This window comes from Lissotriton vulgaris, chromosome 5 (genome assembly GCF_964263255.1).
Source record: "Lissotriton vulgaris chromosome 5, aLisVul1.2, whole genome shotgun sequence".
Lineage (NCBI taxonomy): Eukaryota > Metazoa > Chordata > Amphibia > Caudata > Salamandridae > Lissotriton > Lissotriton vulgaris.
In genome coordinates this window covers 907834632-907861639 of record NC_141693.1, presented here as the reverse complement: position 1 = coordinate 907861639, position 27008 = coordinate 907834632, and the positions used below count along the sequence as shown (strand labels likewise).

Sequence of the window (27008 nt, the reverse complement as noted above, 5' to 3'; positions counted from 1 at the left end):
CCAAAGCAGCTCCCAACCAGCTTTTTAAACTGGATAGAGAAGGACAGATTCTCATTCTACCAGATGCCCAGGTTTTTTGCAGCAATACCCATTGCATTAGGCAGGGGGAAGCGGGGGGCCCTAAACCTCTCTCCAAAATTAGCTGGAAAGACGCCATACAAGAGGACCTCTGATTTCTCTTCGTTACATTTTAGCTGTGCCTGGGCAAGCCAGCAGAAAACCGAGGACAGACAGTGTTAAGCTGCAAGAACTGAGTCATCATCCCTTCCCCAAGAAAACAGAAGCTTAGCCCCTAATGACTCTCCTAGGTAGATCAGAGAAGTAATAGATGTTGAAAAGAAGGGGACTAAGGGATGACCCTTGGGGGACACCAGTGGCTGCCTGCTGAGATACAGAGATACAAGGTGGAAGCCAGAGTTGCGGTGAGCGGCCTTCCAGAAAAGATTTGATCCAGCGCCGGACAGAGCCAGATATCCCGATCTCCGAAAGGCGATCAAGAAGCAAAGAGTGCGGCAAAGTGTCAAATGCTGCCGAAAGGTCAAGCATAACCAATGCAGCTCTCCCGCCGACATCCAAACCCTCTTGAATTTCCTCTGTCACCTCCAGAAGTGCAGACTCTGTGCTAAACAAGGCAAGAAATGCTGATTGAGCTGGATGCAGCAGACCCGATGCCTTAACAAAATTAGTCAGTTGATTGGACACGACCTTCCCACAGACCTTGGCCAGGCTTCGCAGCAGTGAGATGGGGCGGTAGTTTCCCGGTATCATTGGGAGAAGAGACAGCTTCTTAAGGAGATGGAGAATTTGTGCCTGCTTCCAGGATGCCGGAACAAGACCTTCCTGCAGGAACATATTAACAATTTTGTTAGCTTTGGGATTGATGGTATCCACAACAGCGGCCAGAAGTCTAGCGACACAGGGATCAGTCGGAGAACCCGACTTCTAAGACTTAAGAATTTTGAGAGAGCAGGCCAGCTCAATAGGCTCAAAAGTTGACAAAGTATTGATTAGACTGGCGGCCGGAAGGCCATACAAAGAGACCGTGGATGCCATAGTACAAGAGGTAAAACTGGCTTGTATAGTGCAGATCTTGTCCAGGAAAAACTTCGCAAGAGTATTACACCAAGTGTCCGAGACTGGTACAGCTCGAGCTTGGGCACTAGGAGATATAAAACTCTGCACAATAGCGAATATTTCTTTGGAGTTATTGTTGGCCTGATCAATACGTAGAGAAAAATAGTAACTTTTTGAGGCTGCTATAGCGATGTAGTAGCTTTTTTGTTTAGCTCTGAGTGTGTGTTTTGCTAGAAGGCAGTAGCCGCTAGAGCGCCATGCCCTTGCCAGTATTTTGCATTCATGTTTTAAGGCTTTCAGCTCTGAGGAAAACCATGATTTGGAGGGAGAATCTCTAGCCAGCTTAGGCCGACAAGGTGTAGAAAGAGCAGACACTGAAGCAGAAATGCAGTCAGTAAACCTGGACAGATTTCCCTTCGAGATCTTGCTGGAGAGTAGGCCGAGATGCAGCCAAAGTGCTGGAAAACTGGGTAGAGTCAATTTTGCTAAAAATTGGTGGGTGATGGCAGCCAGCCAGCCTCGCAGGATGGGTAACTTCCCAAGAAAAACATATGAGAAAGTGATCTGACCAGGAAACCGGTGAGGGATTGGCCACCTGAATCGGGAAGTTAGAGCAAACGGGATCTAAGATATACTCCCCCCTGATGGGTAGGATGGGTAACCCATTGTGAGAGATGGTCCAGTTGAAGGGAGCTGAGGAAGTCAGCCGAATCTCCTGCATCAGATTGATCCAGATGAAGATCAACCACCGCATCCCCACAGGATTTAAGAAAAAATCTGTTGGACCGGGGGGGCGGTAGATAAGAGAACGCCCTAGTGTGAAATGGGACGAGAACTGAATACTGAAGTCCAATGCCTCACACTCACCCCACACACCGGAGGTTTCACTATGAAGCACCCAGCCATCCCTGTGGCCGCCCCCTCTTCCAGCTAGGTGGTCCACGCAATGAAGCTTATAGCCTGCAGGTGTTGCCAATGCCACAATGGGATTGGAGGAAGAATCCAGTCAAGTCTCAGTGACGAATAGCAAGTCCAGAGAGTTATCAGAGATGAAGTGCGAAGTGGAACACATCCATATAATGCTTCCTTAAAGATCTAGCATTAATAAGGGCAGCGCTGATACGCAGGGCCTTTGCAGCTTCATTAGGCAGATTGCTAGGGGACATGGCAGGCATCAATGTAAACCCACAATCTGAGCAAACAAAGTCCGACTGAGAAAACATAGAAAAACCTCTGTGTGAAGGACAAGGGGGAGGCCGGAGGGTCTTTAGTAACTCACCCGGTAGTTGCAATAAATTATCAGCAGAGGGCCCAACTCGGGCAGCATAACTGGCCCTGGCCGCTGACTTGGCGCTGACGGGCGCAGACGGGCTTGCCTCAGGGGCGCCAGCAGCATCCCCGCTGCACGCGTCCCCTGCGTATTCGAGAAGAGGCTATTAAGTAGCATTAACTGAGGGCGGCGTGTGGCGTGCAGTGTGCAGTGACTAGGTCGCTGGCCGCGGATGGCAGAAGGCACAACAAGATGGCCGCTAAGACCGAAACTGGCCTCAGAAAAGTGCTAAGTGCAAAAGAAACGAAGTATAACACACTCCGAGCGTGGGAGAACTAGCAACAATCACAACATCACAGTGCACAATTTAAAAAGCCTCCCAATAAATTCCCGATTCACAAATCAACTAAAATAGGAAAGGTAAAAATATATGTTTTTTTTTAAAGAAAGCAGAGCAGTAAAAGTAGACCTTTTCAAAGCGCTGCACGCCCAAGCACAGCCTGTTAAGTAGCGTTAACTGAGAGTGCCATGCAGCGTGCAGCGACTAGAGCGCTGGCCGCGGATGGCAGAAGGCACAGGAAGATGGCCGCTGAGACCTAAACTGGCCTCAGAAAAGAACTAAGTGCAAAAGAAACAGAGTATAACACAATCCGAGTGTAGGAGAACTAGCAACAATCACAACATCACAGTGCACAAGTTAAAAAGCCCCCCAATAAATTCCCAATTCACAACTCAACTAAAATAGGAAAGGTAAACATATTTACATTTTTTTTTTTAAAGCAGAGCGGTAAAAGTAGACCTTTTCAAAAGTCTACCGTTAGTTTGCACACCATGTCACCTCAGTTTGGACCCAGACATATGCAAATCAGTCTTGACTTTGCATCAAAAGGAACAGTCCAGACAGAACTGCCCGGCAGGTCCCCCTGAACTGTAACTCAAGCCACCCAGGACCAGTTTTGTGATTATTAGGGCTCATCAGTCATATATAGCTGGGTTCCAGTGGCACAGTGCGCACAGGACTCACTACTGGGCATAGCTGTCGCACCAAACTACACAAAAAAGTGATGGATGGCGTGCTTGAATTAATTTCAGCCACTGGTAATTACACAGGGATGCATCTCAAGCAATTGTTATTTTGCACACCATGCTACCTCAGTTTGGAGCTAGCCTTATGCAAATCAGTTTTGACCCTGCTCTAATAGGAACAATCCAACCATAAGTGCCTGGCCAGGTCCTGCCTTAACCAGAACACAAGAAACCTAAGAACGGTTTTGCCCTTATAAGGGCTTATCAGTCAGGTATAACATGCTTCCAGTGGCACAGTATGTACAGAGCCCATGTCTGAACCTACCATCCCATTTGGTGCGTCACACTGAAGTATACAAAAAAGTGATGAATGCAATGCTTTAATTAATCTCAGCCACTTGGAATTATTTGGGCTGCATCCCAGTCCATTGCATACTGCACACCATACCCCTCAGTTTGGACCCAGCCACATGCAAATCAGTCTTAACCTTCACACAAGCCAAATTCATCCTCCGGGATGTCAGGCAGGATTTTCCATCCCAGCCAGCCCTCTAAAACTAGAATGTCTGGATCATGCTTATATTTAACACAGGCACCTGAGTCTTTCAGATGATTGCAAGAAAGGACTGAAGGAAGCAGGAAGACAATCCACTCACTTCACAAATGGTTTCAAGTGGAAGAGATTCTGTGAACGGTGCCTTAATAAATGTAGATCAGAGAACTTGACAAGATGAGACGGTTTTACCTTATGTTTTTTATTTGGCAAAATTTGGCCTACAATTCTCTCTATTAAAGTTGCATTTGACTGCCATCACTGCATGTAGTCCTTCTTAGGCACCTTTTTTCACCGTACCTGTGTTTAAGAATTTTCTTGAAGATCTAAGGAGGGTTTCCTGTCTGTCTAGAGACTGTATTCTCCATAGGAACTAAACACTGTCCTCTCCAAAATAATGGGCCTTCCGTTTTAACCCATGCAGACCCACAACAGACTTCCTGGAAATAGACGTTTCTAATCACTATAACTTAGACCAGAAGTCAGCATGGAGAAATGTATCTTCCTTTCGACTGTAACAACTTTTCCTTAGAAACACATCCTTCTATTCTGCTCAAGTGATCTCCGATTTTCAAGTAAACCAGACAATATCACGGGGGCGGAGCTAGCCGGCGTCAATGGTGGACGCGTAAGAGCAGAGCTCCGCGGCGGCGCCATTGAATATTCGCCAACTATCCTCACCCGGCAGCGACACTCAGCCGAAAACGGCAGCAATTGCCGACCCAGCCCCTGCTGCGCCTCCGCCCGGAGTTTGGGAGCGATCCGCGCTCGGAAACACCACTTTTCCTCGCCTGCGAGGTGACGCGGGACCAGGCCTGGATCCCCGACCTCTCCTGTGCATCGAGACCGGGCTGCGTGCCCCGACGCGCGGCAACGCGGACCTGCCGACCCGGCCCCTTCCGGGTCCCAACGTAGTTGGACCCTTTGATTCAACACAGGTACACGGCCACGTGGAGGTGCCCAGTCAGACACCTAGTGGGGGCTCCTGGAGGCACGAGGATTGAAGGAACGCCGGCACAGCTGAGGGGGGGGTGACGCGCCTCATGGCGCCAGTTTAATCCCGACGGCACACGAACACCCAAGGCCCTCTAACGATCGAGCCCCCCCCCCAGCATTGGGGCCTGCAGTGCGGCCTGGAGCGAGACGAGAGCCCCCCCCTCCGCTTGTCCTGAACTGTCCAGGGGACTCGAGCAGTGCCACTGAGCCCAGAGAGCGAACGCCCAGCGGAAGCCTGGCCACACCGGCGACACTGGCGGAGCCTGGCACGTCCACCTGGCCACGGTAACAGACCCTTGCACCCACCCCAGCGGCTGGCGCACGGCGGGGACGGGCCTCGGACTGATCGTGACTGGCACGCATTGCGCCCACGAGACCCCCGGATCGCCGAAGGGCAGCAAAGATGGTGAAAGGGGACAGGACCCAGACGAAATTGTCGTTCGACCAACGCAGGCAGAAGGCACCGGACCCCCCGTCCCCCCAGGCTTCGGGGGCTACCAATGATCCGGGCTCCTCACTCTGCGCGGAAATAAAAGGTATGCTCACGACTATGGAGAAGGGCCTACAGGAAGGCATGTCGGCCATAGGCAACAAGATAGACGCGCTGGCGTACCGAATGGACCGCATGACGGAGAGAGTGGATAAGCACGCAGAGAGACTTGATATGGCCGAGCGCAGACTGACGGAGGCTGAAGAGGTGCAGACGGAGTGGGACACTGATCGAAAGCAATTTGGCCGCCTGCTCCAAGTGATCCAGGAGAAGTCGGAGGACTTGGAGGCGCGCTCCAGGCGCTCCAACATACGCATAACGAGAGTGGCCGAATCGACCCCAACGGGTAAGATGGAGCTCTTTGTTGAAAAGCTGCTGAAGACACTTCTGGGAGACGACACGTTTTCCCCGATGTTCATCGTGGAGCGCGCCCATCGCACCCTCGGACCAAGACCTCCACCGGGCGCAAACCCTAGACCACTGATAGCGAAATTGTTGAACTACAGGGACAGGGACGCAGCGCTACGAGCGGCCCGTGAGAAGGGCTCACTCCAGTACGAGGGAATGAACATATCCTTATACCCTGATTTCACCACTAAAGTGCAGGAGGAACGGCGGCGCTTTCTCCCGTACAACAGTTGCGGGACCTTGGGTTGGACTATGCTATGCTGTACCCGGCGCGGCTGCGCATCAACAGACAAGGCCACTCGCACTTTTTCACGGACCCCAAGGAACTGCAAAAATCCCTGAAGGTGTGGATAAGGGAGAACAGAGGAAAATCGGAGACGCACGCACCGGACCAATCTGGCGCCGAGGACCTGGAGGAACAGGACTGAGAAGGAGAGCACGCACGGGGGCACAACGCTGAACTGCTCCCGCGGGGGGCATCCAGGACGCCCTTCCGCCCAGACACGAGACAGACTCCCGCTTGGCCCTTATTACGGGTCTGTTTGATCTACTGGACACCATCGAGTGGGTGAGATCCGAATGTTTTGGACTGGAGCTCCTGGGCCCACAACGCTGCGGTACGATGCTGCCCTGGGCGGGATCCCCCGCCTTGGGGCTGGACATGAGACAGGTCAGATGCGGTTTGGGGGGCGGGGGGCGGGGGGCGGGGGCCCGGGCAATGGGCCGGATCCTAATGTTTGATCCTTTTTCTTGCTGGACCACTTCAACGGGGCGCTGCCGCGGAAGCAGCTTACATTCATAGTGTGGTGGACCGGAAGGGACGGTACACGACAGAAGGAGAGAGTAGGCTACCTCTGCCCCAGCGCTTTTAGCTGTTACGGCTCGGACAGAGCTTGTTTGGGGAGTTCTTGAATGGGGTTGCTGAAGGGTGGGGGGGAGGGACGTGAGGATTTCGGTCGCACCAGGTTGGGGTTGGTGGGCTGTGGGAGGAGGGTTGGGGTATTTTTTCTGAGTTTGGGGGTGTTTGGGGGGGGGTCCACAACGTGTTCCACACAGTTATGTATTTTGGAGAGGCCTGGAGGTGGTGGCACACGCCGGAGGGCGCGACAGGTACTGCTGGTAATCATCAGATGTTGTTACTCTCTCTATGGCTGACACACTACCCGGCGGGTCACTGAATGACACTGGAACCCTTACGGCACTGACTTGGAACGTTCGGGGGTTAAATGACTATCGGAAACTCCGTAAGGTACTGCACTATCTCCAAAGACATCACGTAGACCTGGCCTTGCTGCAGGAGACACACCTACCCAATACCAGTAGAATGCACACACATAGAGGCCTCCAGGGTCACTCCACATATGCTGGCTTCACGTCACACGCCAGGGGTGTCCTTACGTGGGTAAACCCTAAATCCAAGCTATCCCTCACACTGCTGAAGGCGGACCCGGAGGGTCGATTCGTGCTGAGCAAATGTACGGGTAAGGGACATAATCTCCTGGTCATGAATGTGTACGGCCCGAACCATGACACCCCTGATTTTTATACAGCAGTAGCGGGACACTGTGTCGACTGGCCTACAGGTAGCATGATCTGGGGGGGGGATTTCAACTTCACTTTTAACCCAGAACTGGACAGGTCGGGGGGACCCCTCAGGCGCCCGGCTGCGGCTGCGCAGAGAATGCAGGCGGAAATGGTGAGACTGGGGCTGGTAGACGTCTGGAGGGAGAGGCACAGCGCGCGGGGGGGTTTCACACACTACTCTGCGTATCACAACATCCATACCAGGATCGATTACTGGCTGACGGCACTACCCCTGCTGCATAAGGTGAGAGACTGCAGGGTGCTCCCGCGGACACTATCAGACCACTCCCCCATACTGTTAGTCCTGAACACTCCACAACCGAGAATACCCCCTTTCACCTGGCGCTTTCCACCATACTCCCTGCTGGATGAGTCATTTCGGGCAGAGCTAGGGGAGGACATTGACACGTTCTTCTCTAATAATGTCGGCACAGTGGATAGCTTCGGGACGGTGTGGGAGACATTCAAGGTCTACGTTAGAGGAGTGGTCATGGCCAAGCACTCCAGTGTCCTGAAAGCCATCAGGAACAGACTCTCACATCTTGAGGGTCGGATTGCGGAATGTGAACGCCTACAGCTGGCAGACCCGTCTCCGGATGGGGACGAGATGCTACGGGAGCTCCTGACAGAGTTCCACGAGGAGGCAGACAGGGAGGTTAGGCATCTGGGAAAATACGTGACGGCCCGTACATACGGTGAGGGCGACCGGCCGGGTGCACTGCTAGCCAGAATTATGCAGGGAGCCAGGCGGCGACAGGCAATCTCAGAATTACAATCAGCGGACGGGGCGACGTTAACGGCCGAGGAGGATATCCTGGCGGAATTCAAGGGATTCTATCAGGAGCTGTACTCTAGCAAAATCTCGGGAGTAGAGGGGCAAATTGACAATTACCTAGATTACATCAAAATGCCGTTCTTAGAGAACTGGCAGAGGGAGTTCCTGGCGACTCCCATACTTCAGGAGGAGATAACGGACGCCCTAGACAGCATGAGGTCGGAAAGCGCGCCGGGAATCGACGGCCTAACTGTGACCTTTTATAAGGCGTACAAAGACAAACTGCTGCCCTATCTTTCCACCCTCTTCGATGAAATCTGCGAATATGGCGCCATGCCCCCGTCTATGAGGGAAGCACTAATTGTGACGATCTTGAAACCAGGAAAGCCGCACGATCTTCCGGGATCGTACCGCCCCTTGTCTCTTATCAACGTAGACGCGAAGATCTACGCTAAGGTTCTGGCTACCAGACTGGCACTTGTCGCCCCGGAACTGGTGGCCCCAGAGCAGGCTGGCTTTATCCCTGCCCGGAACCTTACCTACAACATCAGGACGGTCCTGGGAGCCATGCAGCACACCAAACATGATACCAAGGCCATTGCAGTCTTCTTGGATATGGAGAAGGCGTTTGACTCCGTGGAATGGCCTTTCATGCGTAAAGTCCTCAGAAAGCTGGGGCTGGGAGACCTGTTCCTCCAGCTGCTGGGCGCCCTCTACCACCGCCCGACCGCGAGAGTTCGACTGGGCGATGTGGTCTCTGAGGCCTTTACTGTGAGTAGGGGCACGAGACAGGGCTGCCCCCTCTCGCCCCTACTGTACGCACTGGTAGCGGAGCCGCTGGCTTGCGCGATGCGGGAATACCACTCCTATGAGGCAATCAGCTATCCGACCTACAAAATCGGCATTTCTACATACGCGGACGACACGCTGTTGTACGTTAGAGATCCAGTGAATAACCTCTCATCGGTCTTGAGGGAGGTGGTGCGGTTCGGGGCCCTCTCGGGGCTGAAAGTCAACTGGCCAAAGTCCGTGGCATTCCCCCTGACCCCTGTAACTGAACCTTTCGAGATGGAATATCCACTACAGTGGTCCGTAGACCCGATCAGATATCTGGGCATACGGATACACACGGACCCTGAAGTCGTATTGAGGGAGAACTACGGGGTGGCCTATAGCAAACTAGCGGATGATGTCGAGCTCTGGATCAAGCTCCCGCTTTCATTGATGGGCCGCATAGCCCTGATGAAGATGGTAGCCCTCCCGAGATTTTTGTTCCTCTTCAATAATCTCCCGATCGTCCTCTCTAAAGCTTTCTTTACGACCTTAAACAAACTACTTGTCAGACTCGCCTGGGCCGGCAAACAGCCTAGAATTCGCTGGACGGTGCTTTAACTCCCATACGAGCAGGGGGGGTTGGCAGCCCCGGACTTTGAACGTTACTATAGGATCGCGCAGGCCTCCCATCTCCATACCTGGATACATGGCAACCCGGACATACCGCATGTGATCCTGGAACGCCTATTCGCTGCCCCTACTCCACTCCCGGCGACTATCTGTAGCCCTGGCGACCGTAGAGTAGGAGTACTGGACTCCATCCGCTCTACTAACCACGCTTGGCATACCATAGTGCAAAGGCAAGATAAGGTATTGTTGTACGCCCCTAGCATGCCGACACAATGGGCGCTCTGGCTTCCTACACTGACAGAACCGGGTGTCCACAGAGCTCTCGGTGAGCTGGGTGTACGCACACTGGGCGATCTATTTGAAAACGGTACGGTGAAGACGTGGGAACAGCTTGTGCGGGGACGCGATCCCCCCTCCATGCTACACCGCTTTCAATATCACAGGGTACGCAGCGCTCTCCTGGACCACTTAGGCCCTGACATGGAGGAACCCCCTGAAATCCCAGAACTAGAACACGTCATACACGCTGAATCTCCGAGGAAGCTTATTTCTAAACTCTATAGCATGGGACACGCACACACGGCACAGCGATACACAAGGGCGCGACTGGCCTGGCAGACCGATTTAGATATGCACATAGACGACGGAATGTGGACGTATTGCTGCGCAGCCTCCAGGCGAATTTCGCTAAATGGGAGGCACCGCCTGGTTCACTTTAAATTTCTACAACGAGTGTACTACACGCCGGAAAGGCTTCACCGATATCGCCTCCGCGACTCGCCCCGCTGCGAGAGATGTCGTGCTCCGGTGGCGGACTTTATACACGTTGCCTGGCTGTGCCCGGGTGTTCAGAGATACTGGACTGAAATATTTGCAGAACTGAGCAGAATAGCTGACCTGGATTTGGACTTAGATCCCGCCCTCGCCCTCCTGGGCTACGCGAGGAATGTCCCGGCGCCGGTGCGCAAAATGGTCAGCATGGGCATGCTACTAGCCAAACGGGTAGTCGCGTCTTGCTGGATGCGAGGCCCGCTCCCGACTCTGAAGCGGTGGGCCAGCGACATGCTGTATTGCAACACGCAGGCGGAGGCGTATAGCGAACTCCTCCCTCCCCGAAGTCGCCCCAAGAACTTCTGGGAACTCTATCGGACCTATCTCACTTGCAGGGTGGTTGAGGATAACACAGCATCGGGGGAGGGGGAGGAACAGGGGGGCGCAGCGACCTATGACCCGCCTTGACTCCAGCAGCGGCGCCCTTCCATAGCCAGCATCACCAAACCCTGTAGGCTTTCTACCTCTCCCAGCATAGCAGCCCCGCGCGAGCGCCCGCGCACTCGGTAGGCCGTGCTAACACCACACGCCATGTCGCTCCATTAGACCACGCGTAATTTTCAGGGAACACGCAGACTGGGGACCGGTTGTAGGGGGTTGGAAGTTGGGGTTGGGGGGACGAGTTGGGGGGGAGAAAAAGTAAAAAAATTTTTGGATATGTTAAACTTTGCACAGTGCACGTTACGTTACTGATGGCATCATCATCCTGGAGCCGAGGCCGACTGGCTAGTACACAGGACTGTTCCTCTGTTAGTGCTCATTTTTTGTGATTCTCAACTGACACTCTCCTACCTCATTGACATGACGAATGGGCCTACCGCTGGCCCGTGATGGGATGTAGGCGAACGGCTCTGTATGCATTGTGATGTGCTGTTTTCTGATAAATAAATAAATAAAAAAAAAAAAAACAGACAATATCACTCCCAATTGCCTTTCTTGAGCATCCATCTCTGGCATGAAGATTGTTCTACATTCTAGGTGTGAAAAGGACTTGAAGAAAAACCAAACCGCTATTTCTAAATCATGGAGCTGTCCATACTGGGATAGCTTCATCTAAGCACATCATATCTAGATTGATATTGGGCCATATGCATGAACACATTTTCCCATAGACACAGCATGGGCAAAAACCTTTGATGGATCTGGCCCATTGTCTTTTATAATTATGCGTTACCAAAACCTAAGATAAGGCACATTATAGACATGACAAAGCAGCTACTGCTGCCATACTGTAAAATGTTTAGATTCCAGAAATGTGTAAAGTAGCAACCTGGAGTTCTGTGCACATATGAAAAACATTCCTCAACTGACTCTGACTCCGGCAGTGGCGTCACTAGGGGGGTGCGGACCGCACCGGGTGACACCCTCACATGGGGTGAAACCATCTGGTTACGCTGTGTAAGACAGCTCTGCTCGAAGGTGAGGGCGTGTGTGTCTTCTGTGTCTATTTAAACTTATCCTCTCAGTGTCGCACGCACGAATGCAAAGCACATTTCATGAGTTTATTTCAGTCACTTTGTGAAGAGCCAAGAACTGTGAGGGGGACACCATGGGGGGGTGGAGAAGGCGACGAGGAAAGGGTTAAAAGAGCAGCAGGCAGGGGAGGGGGGTGCAGGCGGGGGAAGGGTGATGCATGTGGAGGGGGAGGGATTTTATTTATTTATTTATTTATTTTTAGTATTTTCTATAGCGCGAACATGACCCTGCACAGGGTATCAGAGCGCTTTACAATAGCATATAAACAACATTCTTACCTTTACATATTACTAGCCATTGGTGATTGCGGTATTAGCAATTCCCTTAGGGCTAACACAACCAAAAAGTTCACAGATAGATTTCCATAAAGTCTTTAGAACTTACATGAGATAAAAACTAGTATAACATTCCAACCTAGTACAGTGAGCTGCTTGTGTGAAAATTCTACCAGCCAGGCAGAATGAAATACATGAAGTACAGTTTTAAGGATTTAAGGGAGAAACTTCCTCTTATAACACGATGCGATGGTTGGAATTCTTCTCAAGTCCGACAGCAGGGCGTTCCAAATTCTCGGTGCAGCCCCTGAGAATGCTCGGTCATAAGTTCTTTTCTTACGGAAGCGCAACGGTTTCAGTAGTAGATCAGCATTGCTCCTGGAGGAACGTGACCCTCCCGACAACGTGAGTTTCTTGGCGAGGTCGACTGGAGATTTGTTGTGTATTGTTTTGTGGGTGATGCATGCCAGCTTAAACTGGATTCGTGCTTCGAACGGAAGCCAGTTTAGAGCTTTCAAGTGGGGGAGATATGGACAACTTTTTTGGACCCCGCAATGAGTCTTGTGGCTGCATTAAGACATGCTTTCAATGGGGCTGTTGAGATCTTAGGGAGCCCGGCTAAGGTTGTGCAACCGTATTTAGTCCTTGAGATGACCAATGCCTGAACTGCTGTTTTGAGGTCTGCTTTGTTTAAGAAAGGTTTTAGTTTTCGTAAGTAGCTTAATTGCAACCTGGTGTTTTTTGCCATTGTGTTGATATGTACAGACATATTAAGGATTTTGTCCAGAGTGATACCCAGAGATTTAGTTGACTCCACAATCTTTGGAGTGCACTTTAGTGCTGTGATGAGGTTGGACCATTCAGCAATCAATGTTTTGCTTTTTTTAGGAGTAATCAGGAGGAATTCAGTTTTTTGAGGATTTAGTTTTAGGTGGTTCTTGGTTAGCCATAGAAGTGTTCTTGTTAGAGCAAGGTTCATTGTCTTTATATCATGATTCGACACAACCTTGATGTACAGCTGAGTGTCATCAGCATACATATGGTAAGCAATGTTAGCTTTATGAAGTATTTCTGTAAGATGTTCTACGTATAGATTGAAAAGTGATGGAGATAGTGTTGAGCCTTGAGGAACTTTAATAGTATTGTTGGTTGTGCTTGAAAGGGTTTGATTGACCATTATTTTTTGTGATCTATTCTCCAGAAAGGAGCTGAACCAGGATAGCACTGTACCCTCAAAACCCATCCTGTTTTTCATTCAATCGAGTATATAGGCATGGTTCACCGTGTCGAAAGCTGACGACAGGTCCAGTAAGTTTAGGAGGCATGTTTCATTCTGGTCCAGAGCCAGTAAAGCGTCATCTACTATGTGCAGAATCGCAGTTTCTGTACTGTGATTTGGGCGGAAACCGGATTGGCAGTCGTTTATAAGCTTGAATCCAGAGATTTGTAGGCTCAATTGATGTTGGACACATTTTTCCAGAATTTTGTCCAACATGGGAATATTGGTTACCGGTCTAAAGTTGTTCACTTCTAAGGGGTTCTCAGTCGGTTTTTTTAGGAGTAGGATGACTTGTCCTGTTTTTAAGCAGGCCCGTATTTGACCTTGAGACAACGAGGCATTAATGATCTTAGACCAGGCCCGGATTAGCAGGTGATTTATGGAGGACCAGCATTTTGCCAGAAGGGGATCGTTGTAATGATTGTTAGGTTTCGAGGTCGCCATGATCTTTGAAATGTCTAATTCGCTGACCTGTGTAAAATCTGGCCATCTTGCATTGTTTTTGGGTTTGGCTGATTCTAGTTCATCCAGCACCTTATCTCCCCGGTCCGTCTCCAATTCAATGTCATCCACAGCTTGTTTGAGTTTCTTCTCCAATGAGTTGGCTTTGTTTGTAAAGAAGATCGAGAAGTCTTCGCTGTTTAAGTTAGTTTTGGCAATGACTGGAGCCATTTTGGCCGCCTTGTTTGATTGATCTTTAAGTAGATTGAAGAGTTTCCTTGGTCTATTTACTGCGTTGTCCAGTTCTTTCCTGAAGAATTATTTTTTAGATTTAATGATGCTTTTATTATACGCTTTCCTGGATTGTCTCAGTAAGGTTAGCTGGGGTGAGGAGGGGTGTTGTCACCATTTACGTTCCGCTAATCTCAGTGACCTTCTTTCTTCATTTAGGGCACCATTGAACCATGGGTTTTTGTCTTTGTCTGATAACCTTTTTAGTTTTAGCGGGACTATGTCCTCAATGATGCTGGACATTGTTTCGTTGTAATGCAGCGTGAGGTCGTTGAAGTCATCCATGCTCATGGGTGGCTGCAGATCAATATTGCATTGTGTGGCTAAGTTTTCCATATTAATTCCTCTGTTGTCTCTAGACCAGTTTTTGGGTTTAATAGCTTGTGTAGATGATTTAGATGTTCTGAGGGGAATTTCGAAGGTAATTATGTGGTGGTCTGACCAGTCACAGGGTGTGATTGCAATGTTCTCAATAGATTTCTCTTTAGCTAAGATCCAATCAAGAATAGATCCTTAATTGTGGGTGGGTAGATGACATCCATGGACTAAGGATTGGCTATCCAGGAAGGATTTTAACAGGGTGATTTGATTGTCATCATGATCTTCCCAATGCATGTTGAAGTCTCCTAAGAATATATCGCTCGTCAGCAGATTAGAGTTAGTAGTAATGATTTCTATCAACTGGTCTATGAATTTGGTCTTAGTACCGGGGGGTGGTATAAGGCATGTAGTTTACAGTTCTGGTTATTTGCTGCTCTTAAGGACATGCCTAGATATTCATAAGACTCTACAGACTCAGCCTGTATTTTTGTGATGGAAATGTCAGATTTATGTATACAAGCGATGCCACCACCCTTTCTGATGCTTCTGTCCTGCCTCAAAATCTGGAAGTTAGGGGGGACAAGTAGGTCTAGGCAGGGCGACGAAGAGTCAGAAAGCCATGTTTCCGTTAGAATGAATACGTCAATGTTATAGTTAAGAATGAGATCAGCTATGTCTGCCGCTTGTTTATTTGCCGATCAACAGTTGAGTAGAGCGCAGCGAAAATGCTTCTGCTCAATGCTCAAGGGTGGCAGAGATTCTTCTGGCATTAATGCCACTTTCCTAAGATTGTTGGCATTAATCCATCTAGTATTAGCCTGAGATTTACTACAGGCTTTCGTTACAATAGTTTGAATATTATGGTTTTCTTCTAGCTTAGTTTGAATGGTAGGCATGGGTTCATATGTGGACACAATAGATAATAACTTACTATCAGTTGAGTTGCGTGCGAGGACGGTAAATTCTATTCGATAACGCCAATGGGGTGGAGCTTTGTTTAACCTGCGTTTCAGGGGGAGAAGATTGAAAAATCTCCATTTTTGCCAGCCATTCTTCAGACAGGCACAGTAAGTTTTTCATACCTTTAATGGCGTCAAGCATAGCTTTGTACGTTTTACGAGATTGCGCACTGAGGTTTAAGAGACCACTATTAGTTTGATGGATTCCGATCCTAACAGAGTCTGAACTATCAGGGGTGTTAGTGGGTTGTGCTGAGGGTGTTTCTCTAGGAAGTTTTACTTTAGTTATCCCCGTAGGATCTAAGTATATTCTGTTATGCTTCTCCTTGAGGTTCCCCAGCGCTCCATTTTCGCTGACTTGAACTTGCTCCGTCTGAGCGGTTTCCATCATGCTAACAGTTCCCGCTAGTGGGTCGATATCAGTGTTTGAGGTAGACTGTGAGCTCAAGTCCAGATTCGGGGGCATTGTTGCTAGTTGAGTGTTATTGTCCCTGTCTACTTCTCAATTGGAGTCATGACAAAGATGTTGTACTACGTTGGGTGGGATGGTTTTAGACGTCAAGGCGAAATCAGACTGTTGTGTTTCTATCGCCATGTCTGCATCAGAGTCCTTAACGCTCAAGTGGTTGTCATCCTGACGTACTAACTTAGGTTCAGTATTGGTGTTTCTGCTTATGGACGTAAGTGCACTACCATTAGCATTAGTCTCTGGGTTCCTGATTGCCTGCAGTAACAATTGATTTTCAACCATATTGATGTTTCTGCTGCCAGGCGCAGGGGCGCTATCATTGGCATTAACCTGTGAATTACTGATTTCCTGATGTAGAGTTTGAGTTTCATCACTAGAGTTGCTGCAGACTGTCGCTGTAGTTTGGTGGGGTGATTGGATTCCATCTCCCTGTCGACTTCAATTGTAGCTCTAACCGGAAAGTTCCCCAGTGGCACAGTGCTAGTTTGGGACTTAGTGTTAGGCTGGATCCTTTTTAGAGTGGGGCTGCTGAGGACGTAGGGGCATATTATCAAGGGGGTTTATCTCCGCTTTTTTGGCTTTAAAAGCCAAGAAAGCGGAGATAAAATTATCTCCCTATTACCTAGCTGTCGCTAACACCAGTTAGCGACAGCTAGTAGGAGATAGCGACCATCTTGGGCCCCGCTTTCCATATCAGTAATATTTATCACTAATGACATGTAAAGTGGGCGTGCCAAGATGTTAGCGACTGGAAACAGTCGCTAACATCGCTATCTCCTATTACCAACTTTTGGAGATATTCGCGCTAAGCGCGAATATCTCCAAAAGCTAACACCTGCCCCTGAGCAGTTCTTAGCCATGTTATCCAATGGTAGGTGGATAACATGGCTAAGAGCATTTGCTCGGTAATGCATGAATATCGCGGACTTTACAGCGATATTCATGCATTTCGGCTGATTTTTATCGCTTAGGAGATAAACCTTGATAATAGCAAGGCTTCTAAGCGATAAAAGTCGCCGCAGTTCGGCGATAAAAATATCGCCGCTAAACCAAAATAGCGATAATTATCGCTAGTTGTTGGTGATATGCCCCGTAGTTTTTTAGTGTTAAGAACATTTCGTCAAAGCGTTCCAGATTAGCCGTTTGAATGAGAAACGTGCCATTTTTATAACACGTAATATTTAATGAAGCCCTACATTTCCTAGACGGGGTAATGACAAACTTCGTTCCAGAGGGAATGTTTTTTTGTTTCCTGAATTTTCAGAAAGTTATTTATAGCATTCCTCCATCTGGCCATTTTCGTAGTAAAGAATATAAAGTCGTTTATAAACGCGCCATTTATTTGTTAAAGGAGGGGTCAAGTATCAGTGTTTCTGGGTTAGATCTGAGAAGTATGTGTTTAAAGACTTTGGAGGCATTTTTTGAGATAGTGGGAGGGTAAATTATAGAGTATGAATTTGTTCCCTTCGGTTTTAGGTGTTGACCTGGCATTGTGGAGTACTACCGGGTTCGGATCTATATAACGTATATCGTATATGTTGCTGTTAAAAGTGACATTAGCTCATGAATAAGCAACTGATATAAATTGTAAATCAGAAATGTGCCCCCTTTTAACTTCCCTAGTATGATAAAAACATAGATTGTGCTATTTGCTGAGATTATGCCCCTTCCAAGATGACTACCATGTAGTATTAAACTGGTGTGCAGTTCTATGTCTCTGTTCATGAAGCCAGTTCTCAGAGCTTCTTAGTCCTTTGTTTATTTCTAGAACACCATCTCCCTGGTGTAGTCCTCTGTTCACTATTATACCTACAGCCAACAAAGCCTCTGAATAGCCTCACAAAATGGCGGCCATATTTCCCTGACCATCACCAACAAGGTGTGGCTATAAAAAAAAATGGCAAACTATTCCCCTACAACTCTTTTCCCTGCGACCAGGGCAAAACTAGCAACCTGTAGCTCAAACAAAAACACTCATTCCTTCTGGGTGCAGGCAGGGGGTGAGATGGTGCAGGCAGAGGAGAGATGGTGCCGACAGTGGGAGAGATGGTGCAGGTGGAGGGGAGATGGTGCAGGCAGAGGGACAGATGGTGCAGGCAGAGGGGAAATGGTGCAGGCAGAGGGAGAGATTGTGCAGGCAGAGGGGGAGATGGTGCAGGCATAGAGGAGATGGTGCAGGCAGAGGGGAGATGGTGCAGGCGGAGGGGAGTTGGTGCAGGTAGAGGGAGAGATGGTGTAGGCAGAGGGGGAGATGGTGCAGGCAGAGGGGAGATGGTGTAGGCAGGGGGAGATGGTGCAGGTAGAGGGAGAGATGGCACAGGCGGAGGGAGAGATGGTGGAGGTAGAGAGAGAGATGGTGCAGGCAGAGGGAGATATGGTACAGGCTGAGGGGAGACGGTGCAGGCAGGGGGGGGAGGTGGTGCAGGTGGAGGAGAGATGGTACCGACAGTGGAAGAGATGGTGCAGGCGGAGGGGAGATGGTGCAGGCAGAGGGAGAGATGGTGCAGGCAGAGGAGAAATGGTGCAGGCAGAGGGAGAAATGGTGCAGGCAGAGGGAGAGATGGTGCAGGCAGGGGGTGAGATGGTGCAGGCCGAGGAGAGATGGTGCCGACAGTGGGAGAGATGGTGCAGGCAGAGGGGAGATGGTGCAGGCAGAGGGGAGATGGTGCAGGCAGAGGGAGAGATGGTGCAGGCAGAGAGGAAATGGTGCAGGCAGAGGGAGAGATGGTGCAGGCAGAGGAGGAGATGGTGCAGGCATAGGGGAGATGGTGCAGGCGGAGGGGAGATGGTGCAGGCGGAGGGGAGATGGTGCAGGCAGAGGGGAGATGGTGCAGGCAGAGTGGGAGATGGTGCAGGCAGAGGGGAGATGGTGCAGGCAGGGGGGAAATGATGCAGGCAGAGGAAGAGATGGCGCAGGCGAAGGGAGAGATGGTGGAGGCAGAGGGAGAGATGGTGCAGGCAGAGGGAGAGATGGTACAGACGGAGGGGAGATGGTGCAGGCAGAGGGAGAGATGGCGCAGGCGAAGGGAGAGATGGTGGAGGCAGAGGGAGAGATGGTGCAGGCAGAGGGGAGATGGTGCAGGCGAAGGGAGAGATGGTGGTGGCAGAGGGGAGATGGTGCAGGCAGAGGGGAGATGGTGCAGGCAGAGGGTGAGATGGTGCAGGATAAGGGAGTGATGGTGCAGGGAGGGGGTGAGAAGGTGCAGGCGGAGGGGAGATGGTGCAGGCAGAGGGGACATGGTGCAGGCAGAGGGTGAGATGGTCCATCTGGTAAGTTGTGAGAGGGTGACACCATGAGTTACCCGCACCGGGTGACACCAACCCTAGTGACGCCACTGGACTCCGGAACGGATACTCTGGTAGGTCAGACTTCCTGGGGCAATCTTGTCTCTTTAACTTTGCCTTTGGAAAAGCTAGAGAAGGAAAAGTTACGTACCTGTAATCCTAGTTCTCTGTCATGGCTATTCTATCCAAATCCATAAACAACTCGTCTGCCTTCCCTTCTTTTATAAAAGCATTAGTAAAGAGGCTGTAAAGGTGAAGATCCTTACACAGTATTTCTTTCAGAATAAAGTGCCCCAACGGCCCTGCACTACATGATAGGAAGGTCGACAGCCTTAGAATTCCTAAAACGTACAGTGTCAGTTAGCACAGTAGGTGCACAATCTAATAGGGCAACATTTTTCCTTTGGGGTCTTTTAAAAATCTAATTCAACTGTGCTTTCAGCCAAATAAGCTATCCGGTAAATTTGACTTATTGGATTTGGTTTTTCTTTTAAAGCACAGTTACAATAATGTAAAACATATTTCCTCTTATCGTCATTTTTTTTGTATGCAAAAATATTTTGATAAAAATGTTGTTCAGGGGATGGGGATCTCTGCATTCTATAAAACGGCCTTGGGATTCCAAAGGAAGCTGTAAATAGTGTTTACGTTTCCTAATGGTGCTTATCACATTGATAATAGTATGGTGGCATCCTAACTCTACTCATAGATTTTGAGTGAACATTTTTTTAAACATATTTTTACTCACAGTAAGTTGATGTTTCCTTTCTATTTCAACAGGTTCTCCAGCTCCCATGCATTCTGTAAACCATGAGATGTCGAGGATTGTAAAACTTGAAATGATTCTGGATGTTTCTGTTTGGAGCCATTCCAAAACCTCAGCACCGGAATTGTTCTCGGCGATGATATGAGTCACGTAGTCACTATAAAACATTACAATTGAATTATCGATAAGCATTTTTTATAAATAATTATGAAGCAATTTACAATTTTTTCTTTCTTTCTATTATTATGGTTCTTGCTGCAGCCTTTCGAGATTCAGCGCAGAGGGTGAAAGAGTGTTTTATAATGTATAATGAGCACGTGAATACAATGCAATAAAACACACTGAGTTCCAAGTTGCCATCTCTTAAGGACATTCTGCAGCACAACACATCAATGGCCTGGAAAAATATGGCCACATCAACCCTACACCTATGAAGCTCAACTGACTTCTTTTCTGGCCCACACCATATTCAAAACCAGCTACATCAACTTCAAAACCATCTCACCTGCCACCCCTGCCTACATGGCTGGCAAGTTCACCACCTCCTGTGGCTCCCAGCACAACTCAGTGAAAACCCAATCAGACAGTAGAAGACAAATTGCGAATAAGGTGATAGGCCTTCTCAACCAATGCCCTGGGGATCTGGAATGACTTACTCTTATCCAACACCACCATCTCAAGTCTGCTCTAATTTAGGAACTATCTGAAGACACACCTCTTTGAAGAGTGCAAGAGCGCAACAACACAACACAGTTACCATCAATGTCTTACTTTTAGCACCCAGCTAACCCTCTTATTATTAAATGTCAGTATTTTTGGCGTTGATCCTGTTCCACTGCAGACTAGGACTGTGCTAATTGTATAATTGTACAAATATTGCATATATATATAGAGCATCTTACATTTTTCAGAGAGATTTTACAGTACTGAAACATAGGTGGGCGAGGCATTCAAAGTGATCCAGAAAGTCAAAGGCCAGGTCATGGGTAAAAATTGCTTAAGGTATTTTAGACCTTGCTATTTGAGGCCTAGATTGACTTGGGCTGTTATATATTGGTAGACCCGGGATCCCTTGTTGGCTGAGGTAGGTACCTTAGGCCAAATAGGGACCTGCGTTTCAACGTCAGGGAAAGGAAGGTCACCTTCTGAGATAGCCCCGCTCACCCCCTTGGTAGCTTGGCATGAACATCCAGGCTTATCTTCAAGGCAAATGTGTAAAGTATTTGCAACCACGCTCACAGCAACCCAATGATAACAGCACAAATAGACTCCACACGAGTTTTATAAAAACGAGTATGAACTTTATATAAAAAAGATATACAATAAGACCACACAATATAAATCCAACATATGCGTATTTGTAATATTTCACCTGGCCAGTTGTTAGGCCAGCCAGCCCTTGTAAGTTCTGGCGATATTAATGAGCACTTCTAAACATTCTACCGTAATCCTAACACCATGTTATGCAGATCATAATGCTAGAATCAGGCACTTGTGCAATGTAAAAAGAATGCAATGCGTACACAACAATCAGGCACTTTGCGATGCAAAAATAATGCAATGCGTAGCACGACAATCAGGTACTTTGCAATATAAAAATAATGCAATGCATAATACAACCACCAGGTATAGACCTTGCTATTTGAGGCCTAGATTGACTTGGGCTGTTATATATTGGTAGACCCGGGATCCCTTGTTGGCTGAGGTAGGTACCTTAGGCCAAATAGGGACCTGCGTTTCAACGTCAGGGAAAGGAAGGTCACCTTCTGAGATAGCCCCGCTCACCCCCTTGGTAGCTTGGCATGAACATCCAGGCTTATCTTCAAGGCAAATGTGTAAAGTATTTGCAACCACGCTCACAGCAACCCAATGATAACAGCACAAATAGACTCCACACGAGTTTTATAAAAACGAGTATGAACTTTATATAAAAAAGATATACAATAAGACCACACAATATAAATCCAACATATGCGTATTTGTAATATTTCACCTGGCCAGTTGTTAGGCCAGCCAGCCCTTGTAAGTTCTGGCGATATTAATGAGCACTTCTAAACATTCTACCGTAATCCTAACACCATGTTATGCAGATCATAATGCTAGAATCAGGCACTTGTGCAATGTAAAAAGAATGCAATGCGTACACAACAATCAGGCACTTTGCGATGCAAAAATAATGCAATGCGTAGCACGACAATCAGGTACTTTGCAATATAAAAATAATGCAATGCATAATACAACCACCAGGTACGTCATCATACAGATGTAAGGCAATGCGAAATACATTAATCTGGTAGTTCATTTTTAAAGACTAATGCACTGCGTAATACGCTAATCAGGTGGTTCGTTATGCAGAAACAATGCAATGTGTCATACGACAATCAGGTAGTTTGTTATGCAGAAACAAGGCCATGTTTCATACACTAATCAGGTAGTTGGTTATGCAGGAAAGATTCAATGCGTAATACACTAATCAGGTACTTCGTCATGCAGAAATGATGCAATGTGTAATACAAAAATCAAGTACTCTGTTATGCAGAAATTGAGTAATCCGTACTAAACTCCGGCACCAATCACAATGCCTCAGGCAGTCTCTCTGCCATTCGTGCTTTCTCGCAGGTAGCCTCTGACAACAGTTGCCCCCAACACGGGTATGGTATAACACAAAAAGTGCATCTCCACGCTCCGGCCCCCGTACTGCCACTCCCTTGGCAATAGGGGCAGCGATACGAGCCGAAGCAGAGGCTCGCGCTGCTGAAGTGAGAGAGAGGCTGAGAGCATCTCCCTATGAGCCCGCACAAGGCCCAGGTGTCGACACACGGAACCTGCGAGGCGCGAACTCACTCTCCTCTCCATGTCCACCGACTTGGGCCTCAGATGCAATCTTTGTGAATTGGCAACGGCCGGCTCGGGCTGGTAGCTCAGCTCTTCCGAGGCAGCCGGTCCATGCTGGTACTGCTACGAAGATCTCAGGCTGCCACAGGGCACAAGCACACAGCCTCGCTGAGACTCCCTTGAGCTTCGGGTGCAGGATCACCGGGCACTCCACATGAAGTTCTCAGGCTGCATGAAGAACATGAGCACAGCGTCGCTGAGACTCACTTTATTTCTGGGTCCACGTTAACAAGGCAATCCTCACGAATGTCTCCCGCTGCACAATGCACACGCACATTGCGTCGTTGAGACTCACTTGGACTCCAGATGTGCACAATAACAAGGCAATCCTCATGAAGGGCTCACGGTACACAAAGCACATGCACATAGCGTTGATGAGACTCACTTGGATTCCGGGTGTGCACGATAACCAGGCAATCCTTACGAAGGTCTCATGCTTTAGAAAGCACATGCACAAGGCGTCGATGAGGCTCACTTGGATTTCGGTGTACACGATAACTGGACAATCCTCACAAAGGGTTCAGTCTGCAAAAAGCACACCCACACAGCATTGCTGATCCTTGCTTGGACTTCAGGTGCCCACAATCACAAGGCACTGATTACAAGGGTCTCAGGCTGCAACAAGCACACTCACACCGCGCTGCTGAGACTCTCCTGGCAACTTTTGTGTTCCTGAGTTTCCACAACAGGGAGCCAGCTCACCTCGGGCTCTTGGGGCTAAGTTACTTCAGGACACAGCACAAAGCAAAGTCCTTTCAAGCAGGGGGACACAGCACACAGCAAAGTCCCTTTAGTCTTTCCTTGGTTACAACAGCAAACTGCAGGCAAGCCCCAGAACGCACAGCAAGGGTCAGTTTTCTCCTTCAGTCTATTCAGTTGTTTCTTCCTTGGTAAAGGTCCTCTTGACCACGAAATAGCTCCAGTCTTTTTCACACTTGATCAATCCATCCTCCAAAGTTCAGGGGCTTCAGCTCTCATAGTTATACCCCTCAATTGCTTTGAAGTCTTTGAATTCAAGGAACACTGACCCCTGTTCAAACCGGTACTGAGTGCCTCCCTGCCAGTGACACCTTCTTCCTTTGATTAGTGGGGGTCTGGATTCTCAATCACTCAGCAGGAGATGGGACAAACGTTTTATAGCAGCAACCCAGGCCTCTTCACCTCAAAGGGCTTCTCCTCCCCCTACACTCCAGATACAGGTCAGCCTGTTGCTGTCCCGCCTCCTCCCCTGGGTCAAGACATTCCCCAGATCCTATTGCTTTCAAATCCAGACAGTCAATCCACAGCCAGGCAGAGACACACAGAAATGTTAGAGCACAACAACTCAACCACTTCTAAAACACACAATGCAGAAACCACCTTCATAAAAAGATGTGTTATTACATTATACTCCACCTTTCCATCTTAAGTAATTGGGAAAATAAGCTGGAAAACATATTACACAGCCTTACCATTCTATCCTATGGGCAAGATGGCCTTTCCATAGTGAAAAACGAAATGGAGATTATTTCACGGTCAGGACATGACACACCCCTTAGTACATGTCCTACCTTTCACATGCACTGCACCCTGCCTCGGGGGTACCCTGGACCTACGATAAGGTTGTCTGATGTGCATAGAAAGGGAAGGGTAAGGTCTGGCAAGTGAGTGCACTTGACAGAACAACATGGCAGTTTAACAAACTGTGCACAGGTACTGCAATGGCAGGCGTGTTCCCTTTTTAAGGCTACTTGTGTGGGTGGCACAAATAGCGCTACAGGTCCACTAGTAGCATTTGCATTACCAGCCCTGGCACACATAGTGCACTTTACTAGTAAGGCAAACATACCAATCATGGACAACCAATTACCATTACACTTTATGCAGGGAGCACTTACACTTTGACACTGTTTAGCAGCGGCAAACTGTCCAAAGCCTCTAAGTTGGCAAAACAAAATCAATCACAGCACCAAAAATAGAGGAGGTAGAGACAAAAGGACGGGGGTAATCACACCAAGAAATGTCAGGTCTTACATATATTTACTAAGAGGTCATTCTAAGTATTTGATACATTAGCAAACACAAGATTATCTGGGGGCGGAACACTTTCTGAATCTAGGAGTATCAAGATGGGTAGATTTTGGTGTCCTAGTAATACATTTTTTCCAGAGAGCTGAATCATTGTGATAACTATTTAGGATTTTTCCGGGAAATTACCTTGTAGGTAATGCATGCGGTCTTACATATCAAGCGACAAATGATAGTAAACAAACCTAAATATCTATGGACAGGCATGATGCACTGAAATCTTTTTTGCATTTGACTTCAAAAGAGCTTCTCGATAGAGGACTGCTTCGATAGGAGATACAAAAGATTTTTCTGGGGGCAGGAAAGATAAATTCAGTCTTTTGAGGGCTTAACTTAGTTTCATATTTAACATCCAGTTTTGAGTTCTGTAAGGGAGATGGTAAGATTCTTAAGACTGTTGGAGCATTCAATCTTAATATACACCCAAGTATCAACTGCATATTGTAGAAAGGAGATGCTCTTTTTTGTTAAGACATTGCCTAGTGGCTATATATAAAAGCTGAAAAGTAGATGGGAGAGGCTGTAGCCCTGATTTCGTAGGGAACATTGATAGTATTAGGGTAAACATTTCCTACTTTAATGCGCTGTTCCTTCAAAACTCATTCCTTTGCTAAGGATTTCAAGTAGGGTTTCATGATTTAAAAATAAAAGGCCACTGTTAGGCTCATAAGTACCAGAAATGTAATTAATCTAAGAGGCAATGTTGTCCACAGTTTTGCGGATGGAAGTTTTCAATACTTACCACCAGTGTGGAAATAAGACTGCAAATCAGAGGTGGTTGCTAGTATAGTCTTCTAGCTGGCTGGATACACATTTCTCCAGGATCTTTGAAAATAACAGCAGTCCTGTAATGGGCCTGTAGCTGTCGAGCACATTCAGGTCTATTTTAGATTTATTGAGAATGGTCAACCATGGACATCGAGAAGAGGCAAAAGTTGACCCATATTTAGGGAATATAGGAAAAAGTCCTGGTATGGGAGCAGTTGATGATTTGCAGCTAGAGGAAGACATTTGAGTGATCCTCAGCTAAAGGGAGGGTAATGGCACCTGAATAAAAATTAGATTATTCTGTGTTTACAATGGCATTCTGCAACATATTAGGGTAATCATGGAGATACTCCAGGTAGACATAGATTTTTTCTTGGCAAAGCAATTGTTCTCAATGCCAGATGGGGATGAATGTTCTGCTATTTTCTCTATAATTACTATGATTCCCTTGAAGAAGTTGAAACCTAGGTTATTACATTTAGATGTATTGAAGGGAGATGGGGCAGATTCAATAAATTGATTCTGTATGATATGAAATGTTCACTGGAGTGATTGTGTTACTGTGCAAGGTTTGATTTCAGGAGTGTTTAGCATGATAGACAGAACTTTTCCTGTCCCTTTTCACTTTTTGGGGGTCGGTAGATCCACCAAATGTTGATAGGGCTTTCTTGATCGTGTGTACATTGTCATTTGACCAGTTTGAAGTTTTCTTGGAGTTTTTCAGTTTCATTCTGACAGGAGCTAGTTTGTTTATGGTGGGGCAATCTCATCCTCATATCTCCGTTCAATCCATTAGCTTGGCTATTCCAGGACTAAACTCTACTGGCAGTTTAACTCAATGGATCAGGGAGTGTAGTATGTTTTTGTCAATGTGTTTGAAGTGTCTTGAGTATACAATTCTGGAATTTGGTTTGGCATGATTAGGTATTTATTTTTTAAATAATGGTATCAAGGATGGGCCAAACTCTCCTTGAGTGCTTAGGTCTTGCAGTCAAAGATGAGAGCAGATAGGGGTGTTGCATGAGAAACTGAGGACCAATATTTTAGGAGGGCAGAAATGATGTCATGTGTGTGTAAAAATGTGATATGTCCGATGATAATTGTGCAGATAGATCACGGTGCAGTTTGAGTCAACTAGATCTCAAGATGGAAAGACTGTGATGAGGTATTGCAATGTGGGCTGTACAGTAGTAATGGATTTTACATGGGCGGTAGCATGTTTGAGGTATTTGGGCTTTGATGTGTGTAAGCAGGCACAGAGAATAGTATTTCAGGTGAGCTATGGAGCGTGGTCAGTAGAGTAGT

At 47.9% G+C, this 27008-nt stretch overlaps 1 protein-coding gene across 2 annotated transcripts in view; it reads right to left on the bottom strand.

Moving 5' to 3' along the window:
* The window catches only part of DNTT (DNA nucleotidylexotransferase), a 1394583-nt gene that overhangs the window by 1275537 nt on the left and 92038 nt on the right, over positions 1–27008 (bottom strand). For both annotated transcript variants that reach the window (XM_086922528.1, XM_086922529.1), the window contains exon 2: positions 19956–20130. In XM_086922528.1, the coding sequence (XP_086778654.1) occupies positions 19956–20130 (175 nt within the window). The remainder of the gene's footprint in view (positions 1–19955; positions 20131–27008) is intronic.